The following is a 25,457-nucleotide window of genomic DNA, read 5'->3' as shown; positions in this document are numbered from 1 at the left end:
ACCTGCTGCTGAGCCAGACCAGGCAACAGTCAAGAGAGGGCGTCCATCCTCACCATTCACGTCCCCAAAAAAAAACTGAAAACTCCTTTTGGTGAGAATAGCCAGGCTACAAGTCCATCCATGCTACAAAAGAAGTTGAAGGTGCCTGAATTCCACACCAAATTCTCTGCCAAGTCTCTTGGACTGATTGAGGCTCCGGAGGGAATCATGATTCCTAAGGAAGGAGTTATCAAAAAAGAAGGCATGCAACCTATCAAGAAGAAGAAAGGAAGGCCTCTGGGGTCGAAGAACAAAAACCCCTCCAAGAATAAGAAAGTTTCTGCTGAAGATGTGCTGAATGTCATCTGCCCTAGCAAACCTCCGAGCCCTGGTGTTAAGGGCAAGGAGAAAATTTTATTTTATTTTCATTTGAATTGTGCCTATTTACTTGTCATTGGTAACATAGTTTATAGGCTTTCTTTTAATAAGTGAGCATGGGTACTGTCAAATGATCGGACCTGATCTATGTATCGTTGTGGTTTTTAATCACTAACTCTTTATCTACCCAGAGATGGTAGAGGGAGGATATGTAATGGTCCTTTCTGGCTTGAGTAATATTAATATATCGACATGATATTCTTCAAAAAAAAAAAGTATTTATTTATTTATTTTTCTCTCTTTGTCCTTATTTGTCTTTTCAATTTTTTTTTGAAACGGCTTATTTGTCTTTTTATATAACTTGACAAAGTCTATTAATGATTGAAAAAAGTTGGACGTCCAAATATCAAATTTAGAGGTCCAACTAGAATCACCCTAAATGAAAACAAAAACAAAGAAGAGTCCACAAAAATAAATAAATAAATAAATGCTTTATATATCAAAATATTAATTAAATATTTTCTTATATGTTAAATGTTCTCCTCGTCTTCATAATACAATCGACGTCTCTTCAAGATCATACGTAAACGTAAATGACATATATAATAATTATAGCCAACATGAAGAATTAGCAAGCAATTAAATTGGTTAGACGTATCGAAAAAAACAAAAAACAAAATTGGTTGAAACATATTGAAAGAAGTTATAAAACCATCAAATATATCTTGGATACATGTATACATCATGATCAATCACTTTGTTTGCAAAACAACCACCATGGCTCATTCTTTAGTGATTTTAATATTGACCATGACTATATCGATCACGATGATATTGACATATATTGAATATTTAAAAATCTTAGAGGCATCAAGTTTTTCAACTTGAAAAACAACAAAGGTAAGAAAGTTAAGTTATTTAATCTTCTGGCGATATATCAACCTCATTTATGTGAGAAAGAAGAAAGGTAATTAGTAATTACCATATTGATATGTGCCAAAATTAATTCCACAATAAAACAAAAAGAATGTATTAAATAAAAATTTATGATACATAGTTGTTTAGACCCGGTTTATTAACCTCCATTTCATCATTGCAGTTGTTGAAAATACAAAAATTAAGATAATTACTAATGATTTATTTAATTATTAGCACGGATATCTTGATACGGCTAAGAAGAAGAGATATGTTCCAACTAGAAGTATTAGAGGAGATTGAGTTTCTTGACATGATAAGAGAATTCCATGCAGCAAGCAAGAACGTTGGAACTAATCAAAGTCAATGTATTTTGGTAGTCATCAAACTCTCCAAAGCAATGTAGTCATGCACAATACTTATTGAATTGGAATGAGTTTCTGCTGCATGACATGGTGCAATACTTAATTGCATGATCAAATATTGAGAAGCCATATATATATCGTGCATATATGTTAGCTGATGACGTGGGGCTTTGGTATATATCAAGTATATTACTTGACATGCATTAGGAGTGCTAATGAGAGTGAAGCAAGCAATTTGAGTTCAAGAGAAAGACTTCGCCTCTGTTTGGTCGTCCAACAAGTCCACCTCTATATAAAGAAGCATCGACAGAACACACGCACAACTCCAGTCAAAAACTCCATCATAGGTTTCCTTTTATTTTTCTTTGATCCATATTAGTTTCATTATCTTTTCAATTCCTTAGTTGTTAATTAGCTCTACTAGTTCAAGTCATTTCCCTTCATTTTCCTTGTAACCTAGTCTGATTTTGATTGTTTCCTTTGCTACTTTTTGGTAATAGTTGATAGTTTTATATTGGATTAAATTTTGTTTAGTCCCTGTACTCTGATGCTGTCTTCGTTTCAGTCTCTGACATTCTCATTTAATCTGAAAAGTCCCTAATGTCACAATTTCAGTCTAATCGGTACACTTCGTCCAATTGCTCTATTTGTAGGCTGACGTGGCATTAAAGACAACGCCAACTCGGCGACACGTAAGCCTTTCCATTTGTGAAATGTCCATACTTTCCATGCCTTATATTATTTTGTTTTTTTATTTTTGTAATTTTATCTCTTCTTCTTCCCCATCTCTCTCCTCCTTTTGTTCATCTCCCTCCTCTCTTCTTCTGTTCATCTCCCTCATCTCTCAAATGAGCACCCCCAAATACTCCTCCTCCATGAGGCTACCTCCCGCCTCGACACCTAGATCGAGACCCATATCGATCTTAAAAAGAACTGTTTTTTTTTTTTTTTTTTTGGTGTTTTTGTTCAACCTACCTTCTCCTTCCTCTACCCACCAATCTCATTCCGATCAAACTCCACAACCCAATTCGCCTCGCCAGTCGCTACTTGAGATTTCTTTAACTATGTCAAGCAAAAGCTCCAAATCCAACACCAAGATTAGCACAATCAAGATTAACAGCCCCCATTGTAGAGACATAGTCTTTGATACCCCCATTCCATCATCTTCTTGGCAAGACGACCATCATTTCACCATTGCCTCAGACCAAGAGACTCGAGGACTTGCTGGAAATTTTTGACAAGGTTAGGAACACCAATGAAGGCTTTTTCAAGAGTTTTCTCAAGATGTTCGGCAATTTGGGTACAAAAGGCTACAAGGACTTGGCTATGGAGGTTGGGGATCTATACGCTGACCAAGGTGTTTTACTCCCGGTTGTGACCTTGACCAGCATCATTGATGAGTATGCTAAGGCCACCTCCCTTCGTCGTCTCTTAGAGGATCCGCCCTCGCTTCCGTCGTCACTGAGGCCACCTCCTGAACACAAGCAGAAAGGGTTCAGCTTCATCATCCCAGAGAACGGTGGCGAGCAGCTCTCTGCGTCCACCAGTCCTCGATCTGAATCGAAGGTGATGGTGACGGTGGTGAGCCATGGGGGTAATCGGAGTTCGTCGACCGTTAAGTGAAGACGAGATCATCGTCCTGGCGATTCGGGAGTCTTTGCCCAGACCCGAGCATGAAGCCGTTCCAAGCCAAGCTACCTAGTTGGCTTTTAATAGGGCCCAAAAGTGACCTGGTTGCAGTGCACTAGGGTTTTAGAGAGATGGGAGGTAAAGGAATTAGACGGAGAGCCAAGAACTATAGAGAGGCCCACAACAGTTACAATAGGCTGCCGCTGCCGCCTGATCGTTCTCAAATCGACACTTTGCCCTCTAAAATCCACAAAATCCTCTCTTACTCAACTCCCCAAGGTTTTTTTTTTTTTTCTTTTTGAAATTTTTGCTCAAATTTTCTTTCTTGTCCTAGTTTCCATTTGAAATTGGTGTTGTTAAATTTCAGTTCCTGATGACCTAGATCGAAACCTAGATTAGTGTTGTTAAATAGGGTTTTTGAATTAATTAGTCTTGTGTTATATTGATACTATTCTAATAATCTTTCTATTTGGGTTGAATGAAATCTTTAACCTGACATTGGATTCAAATGTGCTAAGGATTTTTGAAAGCAAAAATTGAAAGGAGGACAATAGTTTATGCTCTGATAGGGTTTCACAGCGAAGTTGAAGGTGAGAGAGAGAGCTGGGGTTATGATAGGAGCATAATGTGCGATATTTATATTAATATTTCCATTTTGTCACGCTATTGCTGTTAATAGAAAGTATTAATGTTTGTTAATTTTATTGTTTTAGGATTCCTGTGGAGTATAGAAGAAAATAAAGGAGAAAAGATGCATGAAAAGCGAAATAAGGAAATCTGCCTGTGCAGATCAGTCAACTTCGATAGAGCATTGAGAGCAGCTCAGAACGAACCAGATAATGATCTTTATATTGTTGGAAATCCTCAAATGTCTAGTTTCCACAGCTTTTTACGGTTCGTCGATATCATTTTTCTAGAAGAAGTTATGGCTGATTTAGTATAGGAAGGTCAAGCTGCGCGTGAATCTGGTTTTTGACGGAAATTTATATTTACATGAAGATTCTAGAGTCTACGTTGTCCAAAGGCTTCCCCAATCATACTTGGACACGAATTGGAGATGATGACTCAATCTTGATGACATGGAATTATTTTATTGGCATGAAAGTAATTAAATTGTGCATCAAATTACAAGCAGAGTTGAATAAGGACACTAGGGTTATGTATCTCCTATATAAACAGCCTCTACAACACATTGAAAAGGACCACACCCTCCACCTTCTCTTCTACCTCTCTTTCTTGTTCTTCCGCCACCATCTTTTTTTATTTTTCCTATTTTATTATACTATGTTATTTTGCTACAATGTATAACTAAATTACTTTTGTTAGGGGTGAGGTTTGAAGCCCTAAGACATATTTTTGACATTGTTTTGATTCTTAGTTTTGAAACTACTGTGTTGTGAAATTGTTTATTTGGTTTTGGTTTACAGATAACTCTTGCATGTTTATGTTTTATGAATGCGCACATAAAATATTAAGATCATGTGAGTGGGGCTAGAAATATGTATTTTAATCTCCTAAACGGTTAATAATGCTTATTTCAATGGTAGTAAAACCTATAGGACAATAGGTGAAACCAAATAAAAAGGATTGCATGCTAGGTAGGCGTTCCACACTAGTTTTGCATACTTGTTTCGATCAAACTTCCACATGTGATTAATGCTTAGAATAAATTGTTGATAGGATAGCGTTCTATACCTTGATTGTTTATTCTAAAGGCTTAGTAATGGTGCGTTCATCTTGCTTAAGCAATCTAGGGAAATAATAAGAACTTATGCAGTACGTTCACAGTTTGTTCTTGATTGAAATCTTTTCATGACTGGGTAATTGAAACTAGGATAAAAAATTTGTCTTGAGCATGTTTTGGTGGTGGATTTCCGAATCTCTAACATCTTCATTCATATCATTGTAAATCCCGCATTGTTTTTATGTTTTACTTTAATTTTCTGTGTTACAAAACCTAAAACCCCCCTTGTTATGATTTCATGTTCATTCATTCTTTCATTATTTTCGTATATACTTATATTCATACTTTGATTCTTTATTTGTTTTGATTCTTTATTTATTATGTAATTACTTGTGTACCCTCAATTCCCGGCTTGAACTACTTATTCTATACTAACAACTACAATTTTGCAGGGTTAAGTTGAGCGTCTATTTTTGGCGTATTAGGTTAAGAATGGGGGGAAAAGGTAGAGGGTATATTGGACAATTTGCATGTTACATGGCATGCAAACTGCTGAGCTGGTGTGCCTTTGAGTGCCACATTAACAACTTAATGGTCTGATTTGACAGAATTTTAACGGTGAGGACCGATCGTACAGAAATTGTAATGTTTGGAACTTTTTAGATTAAATGAGAATGTCAGGGACTTAAATGAAAAAAGGGTCAGAGTACAGCCATTTATCTTTTCGCTCTTTACGTTACCGCTCTTTCAATTCTTTATTTCAAGACTCTTTACTTTCCTGCTTTTAATCTAGAGTTCACTTCTTAGCTCTTCTGTTATAGTACTCTACATTTATGCACTAGGAGTAGCAGGGCCGGTCCTGAGATTTCGGAGGCCTGGAGCGAAAATTATAACGAGGCTTACTAATTGTGTATCCATCAAAATCCTATGACAACTTCGGTGCCCCAGAAAAAGTAAAATAATTTCATAACTTATTAAGTGACCTTAAAGTATTGAATATAAAGTTTGTAACCAAAAAAAAATATATATATTGAATATAAAGTTTTTTTTATTGAGTTGAAACTGAGAGATGATAAAAGGGAAAAAAAAGAAGAAGAAAATAAATGCCCACTAAATGAGAGATGAAAAAAAAAACAGTAAACAATGTTGAGATGAAAAAGGAGAGAGAGAAAAAAAAAAAGTAAGCAATGTTGAGATGAGAGTGTTCGGGTATGGAATCGAACCCACAATTAAGAGCCATTTCAACAAGTTGCAATGCCAATTCCACTAAGCATGATAGTCGGCATCAGTGGACCTTTTATTATATATCCACTAATTATTTATAAGATTGGAGGCCTCCAAAACTCGGAGGCCTTGTGCGGCTGCACCAGTTGAACTACCCCAAGGCCGGCTCTGAGGAGTAGTTTAATGTAATTGTTCAGTTAACAATCACTATTTGCAACTCATCCATTGAACAACCCGAAAGTCCTCTTCTCCAAGGCATCAAACACTTAGCCGAGATTGTTCCTTCCTAGGCTTTCAATCGCTCGACGAAGTCAGAATCACGCACACTACATCTACTACATCTACAATTGCATACTTGGCCTTTTGGCCTTGTGTTGGCACGCCCCGCAATATATTCATCAAGAATGACGTTTGTTCCTTGATCTCTCGGCTATCTTGGCCAAGGTGATTTTCAAAGGCAACAATAGTCGACTTATTTTTTTCTTAAATTTTCCTCATTTATTTATTTAATGAGGAGGGGCATAGATGAAAGTTTGATGAAAAAATGAGGCAAAAAAATATCAAGGATGTGCACTAAGTAATTGAGGGGATGTATTTCAAATTTCTCCTAAATATTAAGGAGAAATGTGTATTATTGAGAAGTTTTATATACATCCCTTATATTTTTTTGTCATCAAACTTCCATCTATACCCCTCCTCATTAATAAATAAATAAATAAAAATAAAGAATATTCAACAAAAATGAAATAAGAATTAAATGCTTTATATATCAAATTATTAATTAAATATTCTTATAGGTTAAATTTTCTCTTCGTCTTCGAGATAGAATCGACATTTCTTCAACATCATACGTGAACATCAATTACAAATGAAATAATTGAGTCCATATGAAGAATTAGCAAGCAACCAAATTGGTTGAAACATATCGAAATAGGTTAAAAAACCATCAAATATATCTTGGATACATGAATACATCATCATCAATCACTTCGCGTGTTTGCAAAACAGCAACCATGACTCATTCTTTACCAATTTTAATATTGGCTATGACTATATAGATCATGAAGATATTGACATATATTGAATCTTTTAAAATCTTAGAGGTATCAAGTTTTTCAACTTGAAGAACAACAAATGTAAGAAAGTTAAGGGTGTGTCCTGTAACGTTTTATGAAACTATTTTTGTAATAATGGATTGTAGAATGAAAACGGGGAATTAAACTATAAGTTTTTAAAATGTAAATACATGTTCGGTACAAGTATTTCAAAAATTGAAATATTAAAAACATATTTATCATTTAAAAAAAAAAAAACATATCTATAACACTCGGTTTTTTTTTTTGAGTTGAAGAGGTTAATCTCATTACGCATTTCAGCAAGCAATACAATAATGGCCTGCCCATAGGACCATCAGAAAAAGCCATTACACATACTACACCCAACAAGCACACCCAACAAAAGGTATACCACTAAGTACACCCCTAACACACCCACCTTTTAACCATGAAGCACAAAAACAAACAACAAATAAACTCCGAATTTAATTAAAACTACCTACGAAATCACTTGTTGTTTGCCGATTCCTTCTACTCAAGCAGAAGATAACGCCGCCACACTTCCCATAGTTGAGGTTTTCACCTCCCCAACTGGAAGTTGGTCCTCTCTAATAGCCGGAGTCACCTCCATCTCCTCCATCGAAACCTGCTCACCATCAGGCTTCCTCATCACATCAATTGAAGTCATCACCTCTTCACTTGAAGCTTTCCCCACAACTGAAGTCATCACCTCATCAGCTTGAGTAGTTATTTCCTTTCCCGGAGAGGAATCACTCCCCTCCTCCTCCTCCTCAAGAAGCTTCAGAAAACGCTTTTGTCCTTTCACTTTGACTCGAGCATCCTTCTTCGCAGACCCTTTAATCTATAACACTCAATTTAGTTTTTCCTCAGTAATCATGAAAGATTGACTATTTTGTTTGTATTGATTATGAATCATTTATTGGTTGTTATGAAAAAAGAAACAGAGTATTATGAAGGAGATTGAACAAGAAGAATCAAATCTCTCAATTTTGTTTGTAAAATATATCATATGAAGTTGCAAGCTCTTGAATCTTTAGTTCAAAAAGATAATTCAATCAAATGTCTCAACCTTAGTTGTTAATTCCTCTTGCCCATGAGATAATCCAATTATATTGAAGCATAAAATACCGAAGCTTTCTTCCTAAATCATCCGTATAAATTAGATCTAACATGTGAAAGAGAGATTTTCTAAATCCTTCATTCTTCTCTACTGCATGATTATGCAAGTTTCAATTGAGTGAAAAAGACGGGGAAGAAGAAAGTTCAAATAGCATATAAAGTTTTCTAAATCCTTCATTCTTCTCTACTGCATGATTATGCAAGTTTCAATTGATTGAAAAAGACGGGGAAGAAGAAAGTTCAAACAGCAGATGAGATCATGAGAAGAGAGGATAAGTCTCAGTGGAAATTGTAGGAAAGAAAGAGAGAAAGATCAAAAGAGAGGAGAAGAGTTTGTGGATCTATGTGCTTAAAAGTAAAAAAAATATATATCACTTTCTCTAATTGCAGGGCAGGTTGTTTTCAGGAAACAATGAAAATGTCAAAAAATCATTTCCCATATTTATTCATAGTTCTTGAATTGTTTCCTAAAATTTGTTTACCTTGTTTTTCAAATTTAATGCACTGAATGCAAATTACATAAGTTTTTGAATTCGTAAAATAAAAAACAGTATCGCAAAATGATACCGAATGGGCCCTAAGTTATTCAATCTTCTAGCGATATATATACCAACTTCATTGATGTAAAAAAAAAAAAAAGTAATTAGTAACTACCATATTGATATGTCCCCGAAATAGTTAGCAATTAATTCCACAATTAATCAATTATAGTAAAAGAATGTATTAAATAAAGATTTATGATACATAGCGGACCTAATTTTTGTTTTAAAATTTTTCACATTTATTTATTTAATGGGGGGCATAGATAGAAGGTTGATGAAAAAATGAGACAAAAAATATAAGGGATCTTGACCAAATACCTAGATTTGAGTTAATATGAACCCATTTACTCCAGTAAAAGATTAATATGCCCACTTACCCAATTGAAGGGTAAAATTACAATTTTATCTTACACTCAATTAATGAATTACAAATCCACCATTCTGCCGCTAAAACCACTTAACCACATCTCTCTCTCTCTCTCCCCCCCCCATGCCCACTTACCCAATTGAAGGGTAAAATTACAATTTTATCTTACACTCAATTAATGAATTACAAATCCACCATTCTGCCGCTAAAACCACTTAACCACATCTCTCTCTCTCTCCCTCTCTCCCCCCCCCCCACCCGATCTCTCCTTCTCCCTCCTCAATTTGGGAGTGGTGAAATTCCGACCGGTGTCAGAGAATCCGATATCGTCGTTTTTCCTACAAGCCTCACACGGCACGTTGCCTTCGCTCAGCTAGCTTTTGAAGCACGTCGGAGATGTCCGCAAGGAGGCCACTGTAGACGACAGTGAGGCTCTGCTGCACAGTCACTAGGTTCTTGACATGAGCGACTAGAGTCTTGACAACCCAAGGTCGCTTCCGTTCAACTCTAGAAAGGGACTAGGTGTCTTGACGTTGCTTGAGCTGATGATGAATGGCAACCAAATTCCCAAATCTAAAGATGGTGGCTGGGTTATGGCTGGGTTTCACTATTTCCAGCTGCCCACATAGTGCTGTATTGAGTTGATTGACATAGACTTGTAATTTCTTATTCGAAGCTCATACTTTTTTTTTTGACAGTAAAGCTCATGCTTATTAAACTCTCATGTGCAAGCTGCTTTTAGCTTTACAATGGGCCCCATTGAAAATGGCTGTAGTGTGGCGCTCTTCTTCTTTTTATTCCTTAATGTATCAAATTGTATAACTTTTTCTTCTTATTACTTGTAATTAACATAGGAAAATTTATTGTCTGAAGGGGGAAGGGAGAATAATATGTTTATTGGGGGGTAATAATATGTTTATTGAGGAACAATAATATGATTATTTGGGAGTAATAATATGATTATTGGGGGGCAATAATATGATTATTTGGGGGCAATAATATGGCTATTGGGTATTATTATGGGGCAATAAATTCAGATGCCGGAATCCGGCCACCAGTACGGTATCCGGATTCCGGTCACTGGTCGCCGGAGTCCGGCCCCCTAATATTATTGGGGGGCAATAATAAGATTATTTGGGGGCAATAATATGGCTATTGGGTATTATTAGGGGGCAATAAATTCAGACGCCGGAATCCGGCCACCAGTACGGTATCCGGATTCCGGTCACTGGTCGCCAGAGTCCAATCACTGGAGTTCAGCAAGGTCTCGATAACTTTTCTCTTTAAGTGACAAAGAAGGAGAGGGCAAAAATGTCCCAAAAATAAATAAAAAGGAATAAAAAAATAATTAATTGGGTATTAGGGAAATGATCTCTTAGAGTGTTTGGGTAAATGGGCAATCTCTTAGAGTGTTTGAGTAAGTGGGCAATTTTTATCCTAAAATTGTGTAAATGGTCATTATCCCAAAATATAAAGGATGTGCATTGAGAAATTGGGGGCGTGTATTTAAAATTTCTCATATTATTCCATAAAAAAATTGCCACTCTTAATATCACCGCAAGCAAATGCAATAACACATGGGAAAGACGGCCTGTGGGATAAAGGAACCAAAAGGACAATTCTTAGGTTCACCCCTTGGGTGAATGAGTATATTCACCTCTATTGTCAATTAACATATTCTAGTTAATAAATTTATCATCCAATGATTTATATCTTAAATTAGCCTTTAAAGATCATCCCTGTAAAAAATCAATCGAATTCGAATTCGTGTAATTATCTAATTGAATCAAACAAATGGATGGTTCTAACAATACTTACTACTATTATGATGAACCATCCATGTATTTCATAGAAATGAATAACTAAAAGGTCTTCATTTTGATTGATTTTTTACAGAGCTAATCTTTATATGATGTTATGCGACATGAATGGTTGGATTAGAAAATTATAAAGTTAAGATGTATTGATCGCAATAGATGCGAATATGCTCATTCACCCCAGGGATGAACCTAAGAATTATCCAGCCAAAAGTTAAGAAAGATCCTACATCTATAACAAACAAACTACATTAAAAAAAAAAGTTACATGCATCGGTAAGTCCGTAAGTACTTCTTTTAGTTGTTGTTGCTCGATAGTTTCTTGGTTTTAACCTTTGATAAAAAAGTTCATACCACAAATTTATATCATCTGCGGTAACCAGTTTCTTACATGCTCCATCTAAATAAGCAACATGTCGATATTCCTATTCCTATCTCAATCCTTGTTCATACATAGGCTTAGGCTTCTCAGTTGGTACAAAATGAGCCTCTTCAAATAGATTCATTGTCCCAACCCAGAATATACAATTAATCTGGCATCAGCGACATGAGCCCCCAATAGTTTACCAGATACAATCGATAAGTCGGGCATTCCCGCCCCACCAAGTGAAACCAGGGGTCTCTTAGTTGCGACCAGCTAAAGCTAAAGTTTCATTAAATAGTGTTTCCACGGGGTAGAACCTCTAAATAGTCATGGGATACTTGGATGTGTAGGCAACATAGTCAAGCAACCTTGCAGGAGGATTTCTTTCTCGAATTGGATTTCTTCTGGGAGGCACTTGAGGGATAGGCTCAGGCTGGTCATTTGGAACATGTGGCACTTCTTGTGCATGAGTTTCTTCTAACACATGATCATGAGGAAAATGATGAATATCATGAGGTTCCTGATTAGGAGTAAGAACAGGCATAGTCGAGCACCTTTCAATATCAGTAGTAGGATTAGAAAGAGGGAATAGATCATGGAGTGACTCCCCCTGACCATTAACATCGAGTTCGCTTGTGAAATAAGGAAAATACTCCTCAAACTTCACATCCCTTGATATAATGACTTTCCTACTGACTGGATTATAACATTTATACCCCTTTTGTGTAGTTGAATACCCCAAAAAAATGCATCTTGCTGCTCTAGGATCAAGCTTGTCTAGATGAATAGTTTGAATGTGAACATAGCAAACACAACCAAACACTCTTAAGTGAGATAGGTCAATTTTCCTGCCTTTCAAAACTTCATAAGGAGACTTGGAATTCAATACTTGACTTGGCAATCTGTTGATGAGGTAAGTTGCAGAGAGCACTCGTGACTAGAACTTCTTTGGTACATTTGCATGAACATTATGGCTCTAGTTTTCTCAAGTAAATCTCTGTTTTTTCTTTCTGCAATCCCATTTTGTTATGGTGTACCAACACAACTTGTTTGATGCACAATACCATTTGAGTTCAAGAATTGAGACATATATTCAGAGCCACTATCAGATCTCAAAACTTGAATTTTAGATGAAAATTGAGTGTTAACAAGACTGTGGAAATTTTTGAACACATTAACAACTTCACTCTTGTATTGCAAAAGATACAACCAAGTAATCCTTGTAAAATCATCCACAAATGTTACAAAATATCTATATCCACCAAAGGATTCTAGAACAGGACCCCAAATATCTAAGTGTATGATTTCAAAAGGACTATTAGCTCTAGACATAGAGGAATTAAAAGGTAATCTAGCAAATTTGGATAACTGATTGTCATGGTTCAAATTTGGAAACAAAATAGATAACACTTTCTTTGAAGGATAAGCTAAGCATTGATGCCAAAGATGGTGATCTTGAGAAATACTCGAACTAACTTGAAAGACCTTGGACTTCTTAGATAAGTAATAAAGTCCATTCAGAGAAAAACCATCACCAATCGTCCTCTTGGTGATGATATCCTGAAAAATCACATTGTGAGGGGAAAAAATGGCTAGACAGTTTAGAGTGTTTGTGATCCTTCCAATAGATAACAATTGAAAAGGAAAGGAGGGAATATACAAAGCTTTAGATTTGATGTGGTTTGATAACAATTTTATTTTTCCTTTTCCTAACACAGAAGCACCTTTGCCATTAGCAATAGATACTTGAGATGACAATTTTTCAAAATCATGCAGGTTTGTAATTTGGTTTGTCATGTGAATTGTGGCTCCTGAATCTATAATCCAATAATCATGCTCAATACCTATATTAAATGCAGTGTTGAAGGCTTTCAAAATACCTGGAATATCACTTTGATTCACAATGTCAGCTTCTACAAGAAAGCCTGCAAACTTGCCAAGTAAGGCGACGTGGTTTTCAGCTCCAGTTGTATTTGTATCCTCCCTTTTTTCCTACTTCTGTTGAAGGTAAACAGCAAACTCATTGATGAGAGACGTTGGATTTGAAGTGAAATCCAGCATCCCATCTGAGGTAGAAGAGGAAGAAAGGTTGGCCTTGTGAGGATTGGTACTCCAGTTCTTCAGGGTGTCTTTGTTTTCCTTAGAAAACTTTAGCTTCAATTCTGGATGAAGTATCCAGCACCTATCCTTTGTGTGACCAATGCCACTACAGTGAATGCACTTCAAGTCTGGACGCTTTCCCTTGTAGACTCCTTCCTCAGATTGCTTATGATTTGAAACATAAACCCTTGTATCTGCAATGTTGGTCTTGACTTCCAAGTTCATCACTTTCCTTAGAAGTTCCTCTCTCTGAACAGTGCCACACACATTTTTGAAGGAAAGTAGCTCAAAGTTCATAAGGATGTGGCTTCTTAAGTCTTCATAACCCGAGCTCAGATTTGCAAGAAGCTGGAAAATTTTGTCTTCTTCAGCCCTCTTCATTAGGACATTAGCATCTGTGGTGTGAGGTTGATATACATCTAACTCATTTCACATACTTGTTAGGCTTCCAAGGTATTGAACAAATGACTTTTCCTCTTGTTAGAGACCAGCAATGTCTTTCTTGAGTTAAAAAACACGATTTAAGTTGTTTTGGTTTCCATACATCTCCTTGACACACTTCCAGAAATGTATGGATGATTCCGAGTAGCTGAAAATTTCAGCAATCTTAGGCTCCATAAAGTTGAGCAACTAGGACATAACAAGCTGATCTTGCAAAGCCAGGCATCATAAGTGGTGGAGTTGATTTCAGGCATTGGTATAACTCCATTGACATAACCCAGCTTTGATCTTCCTCCAAGTGCCAAAGTGACAAAGGGTTTCCCTTATAATTCTCTTACAATTGTATTCAGTTAATAAAATTGAACTCAAATGTTGATTGGGATTTCCCTCAATGTCAGAAACACCTAACATATTGGGATTGGTATTAGTACTGTAAGGATTAACATTATCAGCACTAGAAGAAATTTCTCCAGCCATCTATAGCTTGAAGAAAAGAAAAGAAACAATCCACAAGAAAAGAAGCAAAGAAACAGAAAACAGGATACTAATGTTCATGCACCATGTAGAAAAACACAAACGGATGGTGCAATTTTTATTTGTATTGAATTGTGTTGTAACCTTTACATGAATGAGTAAATATATAGACAAAGAAAAGAGAAAGAAGACTAAGAGGATTCACACTACAAAGGAAAAAGAAGGAAGACTAAGAGGATTCACACTACTTGAATCCTACCTAAACTGATTACAATAGAAGAAAGTCAATAAGAAAGCCTTGTCTTGCTTCACCATGCTTTAAAGCTTAAACTCCATTGAATGAGAAAAGACTATTTGTGCCATGCTGCAGCAGCACCAGCATGCTTGCTTTGCAATACCACATGCACAAACCACCATGCTTGCTTTGCAAGTTAACCATATCTTGACCATTTCACCAAATCTTTAATTTCCATAGCTGTTTACACTTCATGTACACATTTGCCCAACAGATTTTGCCACACAATTGTAGCAACAAAGACTTCTTCACTTTGCCCGTACTCATGCATGGTCTAGTACTCTGGTCTGACCGGCTTTAGTAAAAAGATAACAATCTAGTACAATAATATGTTCAGACAAAAAAAAATACAATAATATGCCCAAATTTGTCTATAGTATTCAGACAGCTATAATGGATCTGTTAGTTTAATTCTAAAAAGAAAATGAATTAGTTAAGTCTTATGGAAAATGAGAAACAGAGTTGCTGCAGTTTTACTCTATAGAAATGAATAATATTATATTCTTATTATAAAAAGAATGAAACCAATGAATTTAATTTTTACAAGCAATCATACAATATCCAACTCGATCCTTAATTTGTACAGCTACAGATGTACATCTGGATTTTATAAGGATGTTCATCTGCTTTCAAAAATCAATCCCAAAAATCATTCGATTTTCTTTTCTTCTACATTTCCTTGTTCACCACCACCGTCGTCGACTTTGGTCACCTGATCTCCAGCTCCATGCATGGCCGACTCAAAGAAGTCTTCAACCTTATCTTCCGCTGCCTCAACCTGCACAAATGTTTCATACAAAACTTAGATAAATTATAAGGAGAGATATTATTTTAGTTCAATTTGGTATAAGTACTAGTTTATTTCCAGACTGACATTCTCAATTAGCTTATCCACCATGTGAGCATCTTTGGCTGTTTCTTTAGCTATGGCTTCAACTGTTTCAACTGCCGCTTTAAGCTTTCCATCTTCAGGAAGTTTATCAGCTATTCCATCCGCCACCTCCTCCACTTTATGGGCCACCGTTTCGACCACCTCCGCCACTACTTCAACTGTGTTCATTACCATGTCCACCTTATCTACACAATCAAATAAATCAAATCTTAACTCTTGAGACATGAGGTAAATCATCCATAGCTGACAATGATGTAAGCTCCGAGTATAGTTACTTTTAATTATTTGGAAGGGCCCCCATTTGTGCCTCCAAAAGGGTATAACCACTGTTAATAACATCCCTATCATCCAGCCCCTCCTTTATTAAGAAATCACAGTGTTAATCATCAATACATAGTAATTGCAAAAGATAAAATATCAAGGAAATCATATAGGGAAATTTTAAGGTTTTGATTGGTAATTACCAGGAGTGTGAAGGTGCTCCAGAAGGAGTTGGAGCTCCTGAAACATTGCATACAATCTTGTTCCTGCATCAAGAAAAATGAAGATGATTGTAAAAAGTTTTTGCTCCAACCTCTCGAGAAATTATCTCATTAATTCATAAAGCTCAAGAAATTCAACAAGATACTTACATCTTGGCATCGCTTCTGCTAAGAGCACTACTCCTCTGGCCTATTGAGAGAGACAACAACAAAGGATTGGCTGTGAATCCCTGCTGGGGGGGTTTTATTGCCGTTATAGAAAACAAATTCCGATGAACTCTCTGAGGAATTACAAGTACACGACTTCTCGAGCTCCCAAGATCGATGGACGACGTGATTGTTGACATGGTTTCTTGGATCAGTTGCCTAATTTTTTTTTTAAGAGATTTGTAAATGAGAAGCTTATGAATTGGATAGAAGCATATATATAGTCCATCTGGGTTCAATAAGATCAAGACCAGTCAAGTTAAGAAAGTACAGGGAAATTCCTGTCCATGGCTCCAAACACATTATTGTAATCATTTAAGTTCATAATGGATTTGGTAAATGCATATGAAAGACGCATTTGTTTATTGACAAAAGACAAAGGACTGGTTCTCTGCATTAGCGCCATGGTCAACTGTGCAGTTCTTGGTCTATTTAAGGCTTCAAGCCAACGTGTTAAAACTATTTATATTAGTATTTTCATTACTTATATTCCTTTGTCAAAGGTTGGAGTTGGATTAAGTAAGACAATAGATATATACATTAATTACAAGCGCTTGGTTTAATCCTTAATCTAATAGAAGAACCAGCTAAGAGCTGACTGGGATGATAGTCTTGGAGACCTTAACATCCTAATTTTCTTCCTTTCGTTTGTTTTTGGTATAATCAAACCCCATTTTCATCATATAAAGTTGGCACAACCAATTTTTTCCAACTTGTCAAACACGTTTTTTTGTTATGCCTATCGCCACCTTGGTTGCTTTTTTTACTATCTAATCTAGCACATTGAGTATAATAGAAAATAATTTCCATGACGACTGCAACCAACTAACCCAGTTGACATAAAAACAGGAGGTCTGGTGTTTAACTTCATGCTCATTACGTTTATTTAATTCAGTAAGTTAGTTCATTTTCACCCAAAAAAAACAAAATTCAGTTAGTTCTCAGGTTAGTGTTCATTTGTGAGGGTGGGAATTGGGTACCAATTACAAGAACAAATGTAAATCACGGTTCACTGAAGTGCGATGGCGAAATACTGTATACCAATGACCAAAATCAGAGAGAGATGTATAATGAGTAATTATTCTATGGTCTTGGACTACCTCGTGGCATTGCCATGTGATAGTCTACCAATCATGAATAAGTACAAGTTATATGGACCAATGACAACAACTCGGACCATTGGTACAACCACCGAATGTACCAATGGTCCAGGACCATATAATAATTCTCCAACGTATATCTATTGGGTCAACTAGAAATAGTCTTTTGGTTCTTTTTCTTAATGAACATCTAGCATTTAACCAAATTGGTTGAATATAGAATTTTTTTTTGGAATGGTTTTTAAGATCTTTTGAAGTTTTGATAATCAATTTCTTTTGTATCTAACGAAAACGTCAATTTTATTGATAGGGTAAAAACTACACATAACCTACTTCTAAGGGGTACAGCATAAAAAGTCATCACATAATTCTTCAAAATAACATAAAGAAACACACAATGGAACTAAAAAAAAAACTCAAAGGATGTTGCTTCATGTGATGATTCATTCTACAATGAGTTGTTTCAAATGAGGAGGAGGGAAATCATGGTCCAGATTCAACAATTTATATCTTGGATGAAGCAACATGTCTTATAAGATGGTACTGCTCCAAGGGTTTGACCAAAACAGTTTGGTCCAGAATGGGGTTAGCTGACCCATAAAGGAAGGAAAAAGTATTGGGCTCAGGCCCAACATGGTATGAGATAAACCAGGACAATTTCAGTTTGCCATCCTACACCTGAGCCTCCCAAGAATTCCAAAATACCACCTACTCCGGCCTAACTACTAGCAACACCCCCACCTAGCCCTGCCCAACGAAACCACACACATCAAATTCTATGGAGATTTCTAGCAATGAATTAGATGAAAGTTGGTACCAGTACAAGGGTTTAGATAGTGAGACCTCTAAAAATTAGTTGACCTAATGTCCTAATCTTTATCTTAAAAAAAAAATAAAAAATTAAATGATAACTTATTATCATATGAAACGATCATTATGGATAAAAATGGACTTTTTTTTTAAATCACATTAAAACTGAAAATATATAAACACTTACACGTCTGTACATCGAACTTATAAAATCTCTTGCTTAATGTCATTATACTAATAGTTTTGCTCACATAAATGACAGTTTTAAAGAATTATAAGGGACAAGTGCATCTTGTAGTCGCATGTATAACTTAAAACTGTTTATTTATTTTCATCCCTTAGATTTTCTTAATTCCTCAGAAACTATCTCTTAAATGAGGAGACCTTAGTAAGCTAAATAATATTATCAAAAATTGACTTTCTTAAAATAAAGCGGCGTAGCTCTTTGTAATTAAAATGATCTCACAACATAACCAAAATAAAAATCTTGATATAATTAAAATGTGAGAACAATATTCAAGTTCATTACAACTCATATGTGATTGCTAACCAAGAAAAGAATATCTTTAAGTCATTAGTCATTACTTCCCATTTAATATGAAAGGGACGATTCACCTCCCAGTCATTTCTCCAACCTCTCACTTCGCTTTGACCCATACTCCACAGTATACGCGCAATTACCCCAATCAGAGCTTATCGTTGTTGACTATCCCACTGCCACCGAAGGAAGGGTAGCAAGTAAGCTGCCAAGCAACTCCCCCCAAGTCTCCCGTTCGAAAGCGAAATGCCTCAAGCAATCCACACCCAAATTATCTTCTTGTGGAAAATCTCACCCCTTGTTGTCCAATAGCCTCAGTCTGCGACGCAGACCAAGGAATCTCCAAAAGCAACAATCTTTCTTTCGCTTTCTCGTAAACAAGGTATGAAACTCCATCCATCTCCCCTGTTTTGATACATCTCTGTTCTTGTTCCTGCTCTGTTTTTCCCAATGGGGTTTTCTCAGAGAAAGCTCCTCCCAGGAAACATCTTTAAGGATCCAGGTGAAGCCTTCTGTAAACCTAGTTGTGACCCAAATCTAAATAAACAAGGCTTGTGTGATGCATCTTGCCGCAAAATCTGCCCAACAGTCTGTAAATTTTCTGTGGGTGATAATGATAGTCTTCCAAATTTACCAGCTTTTCCTGACCCACCGCCGCCGCCGCCGCCGCCTGAGGTGGTTGATTCTAGACCAGACTATACTGGCCAGAAGCATCTGATCCAAACGAGTATGATAGTTGGGTCCTGTATGATCGGGGCTTCTCTTTTTCTCTGTATTGTTTTTGCAATTATGAGATACTATTCGAGGCGGAGAAATCCCAGAAGGAGAAGCCCGCCGATTCTGTTTGCTACGGCGGAAGATTTTCTTGATGAGGATCATGGGCCTGTGCTTGATCACCCCATTTGGTACATCCACACTGTGGGTCTGTCTCAGGCTTTGATCGATTCCATTACAGTTTGTAGGTATAGAAAAGATGAGGGTTTGATTGAGGGGACGGATTGTTCTGTTTGCTTGAGTGAGTTTGAGGAAGATGAGAGTCTCAGGCTTTTGCCAAAGTGTAGTCATGCTTTTCACATCCCTTGTATTGATACATGGTTGAGATCACATAAGAATTGCCCTCTTTGCCGCGCTCCGATTGTTTGTGGTGCTGCTAGTGATCAAGTGGGTGTCCCGGATTCGATTGCGAGTGGTTCGGGTTCTGGGGAGAGCATTCGGGTGGAGAATTTGGAGAGTGTTGAAGGGATTGGAAGAGGGACTAGTGAGGTTGGAGGTACAGATGATGAGAATGTCGGTGCAAATTCTGTTGATGGAAGGAGTGTTGAAAGTTCAAAGGTTTTGCCTAATTCTATTTTGGCTGAGGGAAGTTCTGATCCAAGAGCATTGAGCGATTTGGCGGATAATAGACGAGTGACTGAAGATGATGTACAGCCAATGAGGAGGTCAGTGTCGGTGGATTCAGTGTCTGCTTCAAGAATATATCATGCTGTGGCCAATGCTATTCCGGAACAAGGAAGTTCGAATTCCCAATTAGTACTTGTAAAGAATCCAAAGCTGGGGATTGTTCCGAAGCAGGACAGTGCAAGTTCTAGCCTATCCAAGCATTGGAGAAGTTCTTCAAATGGTCTTTCTCTGCAGATGGTGCCAATGGCAATGAAAAGGCCTTTCCCCTCTGGCAGGAAGCTTTTCTCATCGAAACACAGAAGGACTCTTAGCTCAATCCTTCCCTTATGAAGATGGATGGCCTTCTCAGCGGCCTCGTGTATACCTACATGATAAACTAAAAGCTCAACAGACTGAAGCTGGTTCTGTAATGAAGCTTATCTTGAAGGTTATGTCGTGACAAATTCAAGTTTTCAGTTTCTCAAGGGTAAGAGAGAACTCATATAGACCACAACAAGTGTGGTCTGATGACTTCTTATGGTGAATTTACTTTTGTTTATTAAAGTAACAGTGTCTCGAAGAAAGCATGTCTGAAATCTTCCAAGACAATATTTACTTTCTATTACAAAAGTTGTCCAAGTGCTAGTGATGCAATATAAACAAGTTTTCAATATTTAGATTGTCTCTCTGGCTTTCTCTGCATATTAGTCCAATCTTCAATGCCTGATTTGATGTTCATGTCAATTGCCCTTGTGCATAACTCCATGACATTTTCCAATGCCAATGTATATATTCTTTGGAAGTCGAATTCCCTGTCAACACTTCTCTCCTACGTACCCCATAGCATTCTGTGATCATTCTTTGATTGTTCTTTGTGTTTTTAGTTTTTGACATTCAAATCATACAGTCGAATTATGCTAACAGGCATCGGTGCAAATGCATACAACTGGATGGTTTTTAAGTTGTCAAGTGAGCTATATGCAATATAGCAAACTAGGCAATAGCTGCTTATGGTATGGAGTAAGCAATATACTATATAGCTTTCAATGGTATTTACGTCTGCAACAAGCACTCGTGGAAGCACTTGCGGGTTATAATTCTCTAGTCTTCTTCTTTTACCAGATCTCTATTTTTCTTTGATCAGATTTCTAGTCTTTCTTAGAGGCCTCATTGCGACATGTCTACGATTTACTTTAGAGGCATCTATTAGAAATAAGGGTCCCAAATAACTAATATCGTTGAACCTTAATAAACTTTGGTAGTTTTATCACACTTCAAGATCTAGCATATGCATTGTTTTCAATTCAAACTGTTTTCAGAAACAACCAATTATACCCTTCCTATATATAGGACCAGCAAAGTTGTTTTCACCGGTGATGATCCATACGGGAGTCTTATTCGCCTCCTCTTTCCCTTGTGTTTTTCTCCCACATCGAGTTTGAAACCTCATCATACTCCCATCCATTGCTGTCATCGTTATCAATGCTAAGAAAGTAAGAAGTCCTACAACCTCGGTGCAGATAGAGCGATGGTTGAGCTGAACTCGGATTCTTGGAGAGCTAGACACTTGGTGGGATGGGTTGTGGGCTATCTTTTGGTTAGGGGACAAATCGAGAATTTTGCTTTTGAAGACATGGATGGTATATAGGAGATGCAAATAGAAGCTCGCTATTGAACTTAGTATTGACAAATGAGAAAAAGTATTGAATGCTGAGATATTAATTTTAAGAACAATACATGTTACATGAATGTTGATTTGAATTTCTCTTTAAAATCTTTGGCAAATTTACATATTTGAACTCGCAACGAAATGACAATAGAATTGGAAAGAACAGAGTGAGAATGAACTAAACCACCTTTGGTAGTTTGCTGACTATATATATAATTGGGAAGAGATGCAGCGCATCCTCTTCCAGCTTTTGTCAAACCTTAGTCGCCATGGCTGGGGATCTAAGCAACGCCAGTCGGTGCAAACAACACGCAAAGTCTCTCTCTCTCTGCTTTTCAATGTCTTCTCGAGGTAATCCAACCTCGACTTCGTTCGATGGGATCTTAACCAAATTTTCTCTCTACAATCTTTGGAAAGAATGATGGATTTGCAGGAGCCGGAGTTTTGCGATGGAGGCTGGTAACAGAGGAAACCTCCGTCCAGGATCTAGGTCGAATCTGACCAAGCAGAGCACGGCTCAAGGCTGGTGAGGATCTGGAATTGCTGGCGTGGACGGATTCTAATTGGGCGACGGCGGACAATCTACCAGTGGTCCGATCACGGCAGAGGAAAGACTCACGTGCCCAATGGGTAGCATTGACAGGCTTTGCGACTGCAATACGAAGCTGTGTACTCCACGAAGGGATGACCGGAGCTTTTTGGAAACTCCAACCTGCAAGAGATTCTCTTCGCCTGACATGTCGAAGAGTCGATGAACGGCATCCTATGCTTGCGGCGGCGGTGATCGGTGCAGGAGAAGGTGGACTCAATTGCGGTTGGATGACTTATATGGCCCCAAGTTAACTTGGTGGCCCAAATCCGGCGGTTGGGTACTGAAATCGAATGGGCTTTTGGTGCCCAAAACAAATAAGAATACTGTTTGGACTTGGACCTTTGTGTGGACCAAACTATTGGGATCTAATTTTATGGGTTTTCGTATTTGAGATTCAGGAGCATGGACCCGACCAAACCTTCTAGCCCTAGTTTGGATGGCAAGGAGAGAATTTAGTTTGTTTTTGGATTATGCCTATTTACTATGTCCTCGATTTGTCATTGAGATGAATGAATTTGAATACTTTGATTAAAAAAAAAGAAAACTATATATATATATATATATATTATTGTAAAATTGTTTATTAAAAAAAAAACTCCCTAACAATAATTTTAATAAATTTTTAGTGTTTTTTTTTCTCTAAAATCTTCTTCATAGCTTTTTTATATAAGTTGTTTTTCACATGATGTAGTGTCGCTTATATTTTTTATAATAAAATATTTATCTAAAAATTATATAGGACATTTAAGCACAAATATATTAATAGAATAAATTTGTTACATTACATATATTACATTTATAATAAATAAATTAATAGAATAAGTAAATAAACAATATCTTGCCCCAGAGACCCTGATTGGACGGAAGGAAGCAAACATTAAAAAAAAAAAAAAGTAAATAGTCTTATGCCCTAGTGCCGCAGAGACTGAATGGTTGAACTTGCTCTAAGGATGACCAGATTGCCCACAAGATGAAAAATGCTTCTTCATTTCTAGAATATTACCTTTGTGCTAGGTATCAAAATTGCAAATGCATTTATGCACGAAGTAATAAAAAAAGCGTAATATAGTTATAACATCATTCCTAATAAAAAAGTAGGAAAAAAGAACTGTCATGGCGTACCTTTTCCTTAAGATATATCTTTGTATTAGGTATCGAAACTACAAAAGTATCTACGCACAAAGTAATGAAAAAAATCAAGGTGGTTATAACATTGTTCCTAATCAAAAGGTAGTTAACATTGAAGACATACCTATATGGTAGACAAATATTAATTGTGAGAGCACAGAATGATTACCTCAAATCAAGGTGTGATGAAGCCACTATAAATTGAATGAGGTTTTGGAAGATTTACTTATCGAGATGTTTACATATGTAACACATATATTACATGTATATAGAAACGCAAGATAAATGATATCATAATTGTAGATGCAAAAATCATGGAATTAATTATAAAATTTATGTTTTCAATTGGTGTATTATGTTGCATGACATGAAGGTATTTTGTCAATGGTTGTGATTAGATATATAAAATCATAATTGCAGATCACTAATTATGGAAAAAATTATAAAGTTTACATTTTGGAATGAAGCATGAATGTTTGTGATGGTTGTAAGAGCATTTTTAGCAATGCTAGTAATTTTTTAGTCAAATTTTAGCTAAAGTAGCTAAAAAGTCATTTTAGCTAGCCACTTTAGAATTACGTCTGCATCAATGCTATTTTAGCTAGTTTTGAATTTATATTATTTTTTAAATGAGGATTAAATAGTTTAAATGTATTTATAAATTACATAAAATAACTTAAGAGGAATGTTTTGAATTATAAAAAGCCTCATCTCGCTCTCTATATTTAGGAGCGAGATAGCTAAAAGTTATAATAAAAAGCCACTTAGAACATCTTTAGTAGACTCCCTATTTTAGCTCCTTAGCTATTTTAGAGAGCATGTTTAGCTTTTTATCTATTTTAGCAGCTGCACCAGACTCCTAAGTGACTCTCCATTATAACTTTTAGCTATCTCGCTCCTAAATATAGAGAGTGAGATGAGGCTCTCTATAATTTAAAACATTCATTTTGAGTTATTTATACAAATTATAAATATATTTAAACAATTTAATCTTGATTTAGAAAGTAATATAAATTCAAAATTAGCTAAAATAGAGAGCATTGATACAGACGTGTTTCTAAAGTGGCTAGCTAAAATGACTTTTTAGCTATTTTGGCTAAAATTTGACTCAAAAATAGCTGACATTGCTAAAGATGCTCTTAGTAGTCTGGTGCAGCTACTAAAATAGATAAAAAGCTAAACATGCTCTCCAAAATAACTAAGGAGCCAAAATAGAGAGTCTGCTAAAAATGCTCTAATGTACTTACATTATCAATTTCAAACAAGTAATTAATAAGACATCCAACAAAGTCAACATTTGATCAAATATTGTTATGTTATGTTTCTCCAAAAATCTCAAAATATCGATTACATTGCAATTAATAAAGACTACAAATCAAGGGAAGAAATCTCCTGTCCCCAAATCCCCTATACCAACCATGTCACTTCCTTAAAATAGTGACATCTGTCTCTTCACTAAACAGAAGGTTAACATTGTTAACTATTATATTTATGAAAATAAATAATATAATGAAGAAAGAAAAGAAAACAACTTGTTTCCCTTTGTTGACCTAGCCGTCTCTCTGCTAGGGTTTGCTCGTTGACAACTCTTCGACAAAATTTCCAAACAATTCATGGCTACTATGGCCGAAACTGTGGCCGAACTTATGGCAACGACTCACTTGAATGACTCTGCATGAGTCTCGCTAAGATCAATGGGTCTTGAGGCACTGCAAACTGAAAGATCATATATGGTAGGAAGATTGTTTGGTCCCAATGCTAAGCTTCCAGGGTTCAAAGGAACAATTTCAACCATTTGGCTCATCAAGTCTGGTCTCACTATCCATGATATGGGGGGATCATGACTTGATACACATTTACGCAAGTGTACGTATCGTTGTCAAGATAGGA

At 36.4% G+C, this 25,457-nt stretch overlaps 2 protein-coding genes across 3 annotated transcripts; one reads left to right on the top strand and one right to left on the bottom strand.

Moving 5' to 3' along the window:
* Positions 1-15,240: 15,240 nt before the first annotated feature.
* LOC112189074 lies at positions 15,241-16,636 on the bottom strand. Of its 2 annotated transcripts, none has more exons than XM_024328345.2 (5): positions 16,294-16,636; positions 16,126-16,188; positions 15,937-16,016; positions 15,644-15,846; positions 15,241-15,547 (listed from the first exon to the last, which is right to left on the bottom strand). In XM_024328345.2, the coding sequence occupies exons 1-5, from the start codon at positions 16,488-16,490 to the stop codon at positions 15,419-15,421; spliced, it is 672 nt and encodes a 223-aa protein (XP_024184113.1). In that variant the 5' UTR covers positions 16,491-16,636; the 3' UTR covers positions 15,241-15,418. The 2 variants fall into 2 exon arrangements, with proteins under 2 accessions (XP_024184113.1, XP_024184112.1); XM_024328344.2 differs by having other exon boundaries at positions 15,937-16,019; positions 16,294-16,626.
* Positions 16,637-18,941: 2,305 nt separating this feature from the next.
* Positions 18,942-20,864, top strand: LOC112187163 (RING-H2 finger protein ATL52). Its single transcript, XM_024325836.2, has one exon. The coding sequence runs from the start codon at positions 19,249-19,251 to the stop codon at positions 20,527-20,529; it is 1,281 nt and encodes a 426-aa protein (XP_024181604.1). The 5' UTR covers positions 18,942-19,248; the 3' UTR covers positions 20,530-20,864.
* The last annotated feature ends 4,593 nt before the right edge of the window (positions 20,865-25,457 follow it).

This window comes from Rosa chinensis, chromosome 2 (genome assembly GCF_002994745.2).
Source record: "Rosa chinensis cultivar Old Blush chromosome 2, RchiOBHm-V2, whole genome shotgun sequence".
Classification (NCBI taxonomy): Eukaryota; Viridiplantae; Streptophyta; class Magnoliopsida; order Rosales; family Rosaceae; genus Rosa; species Rosa chinensis.
Note: the sequence above shows the minus strand (reverse complement) of the source record. Positions and strands in the feature narration are given on the sequence as shown.

What these genes read in the sequence shown, in the direction of transcription:
- LOC112189074 (XM_024328344.2), bottom strand. Translation starts at nt 16,490, where the DNA reads ATGTCAACAATCACGTCGTCCATCGATCTTGGGAGCTCGAGAAGTCGT. An exon ending in AGCAGAAGCGATGCCAAGAT is followed by an intron (nt 16,189 to 16,293) that starts GTAAGTATCTTG and finishes TTCTTGATGCAG; the next exon opens with GAACAAGATTGTATGCAATG. An exon ending in GCCCTTCCAAATAATTAAAA is followed by an intron (nt 15,847 to 15,936) that starts GTAACTATACTC and finishes TTGATTGTGTAG; the next exon opens with ATAAGGTGGACATGGTAATG.
- LOC112187163 (XM_024325836.2), top strand. Translation starts at nt 19,249, where the DNA reads ATGGGGTTTTCTCAGAGAAAGCTCCTCCCAGGAAACATCTTTAAGGAT.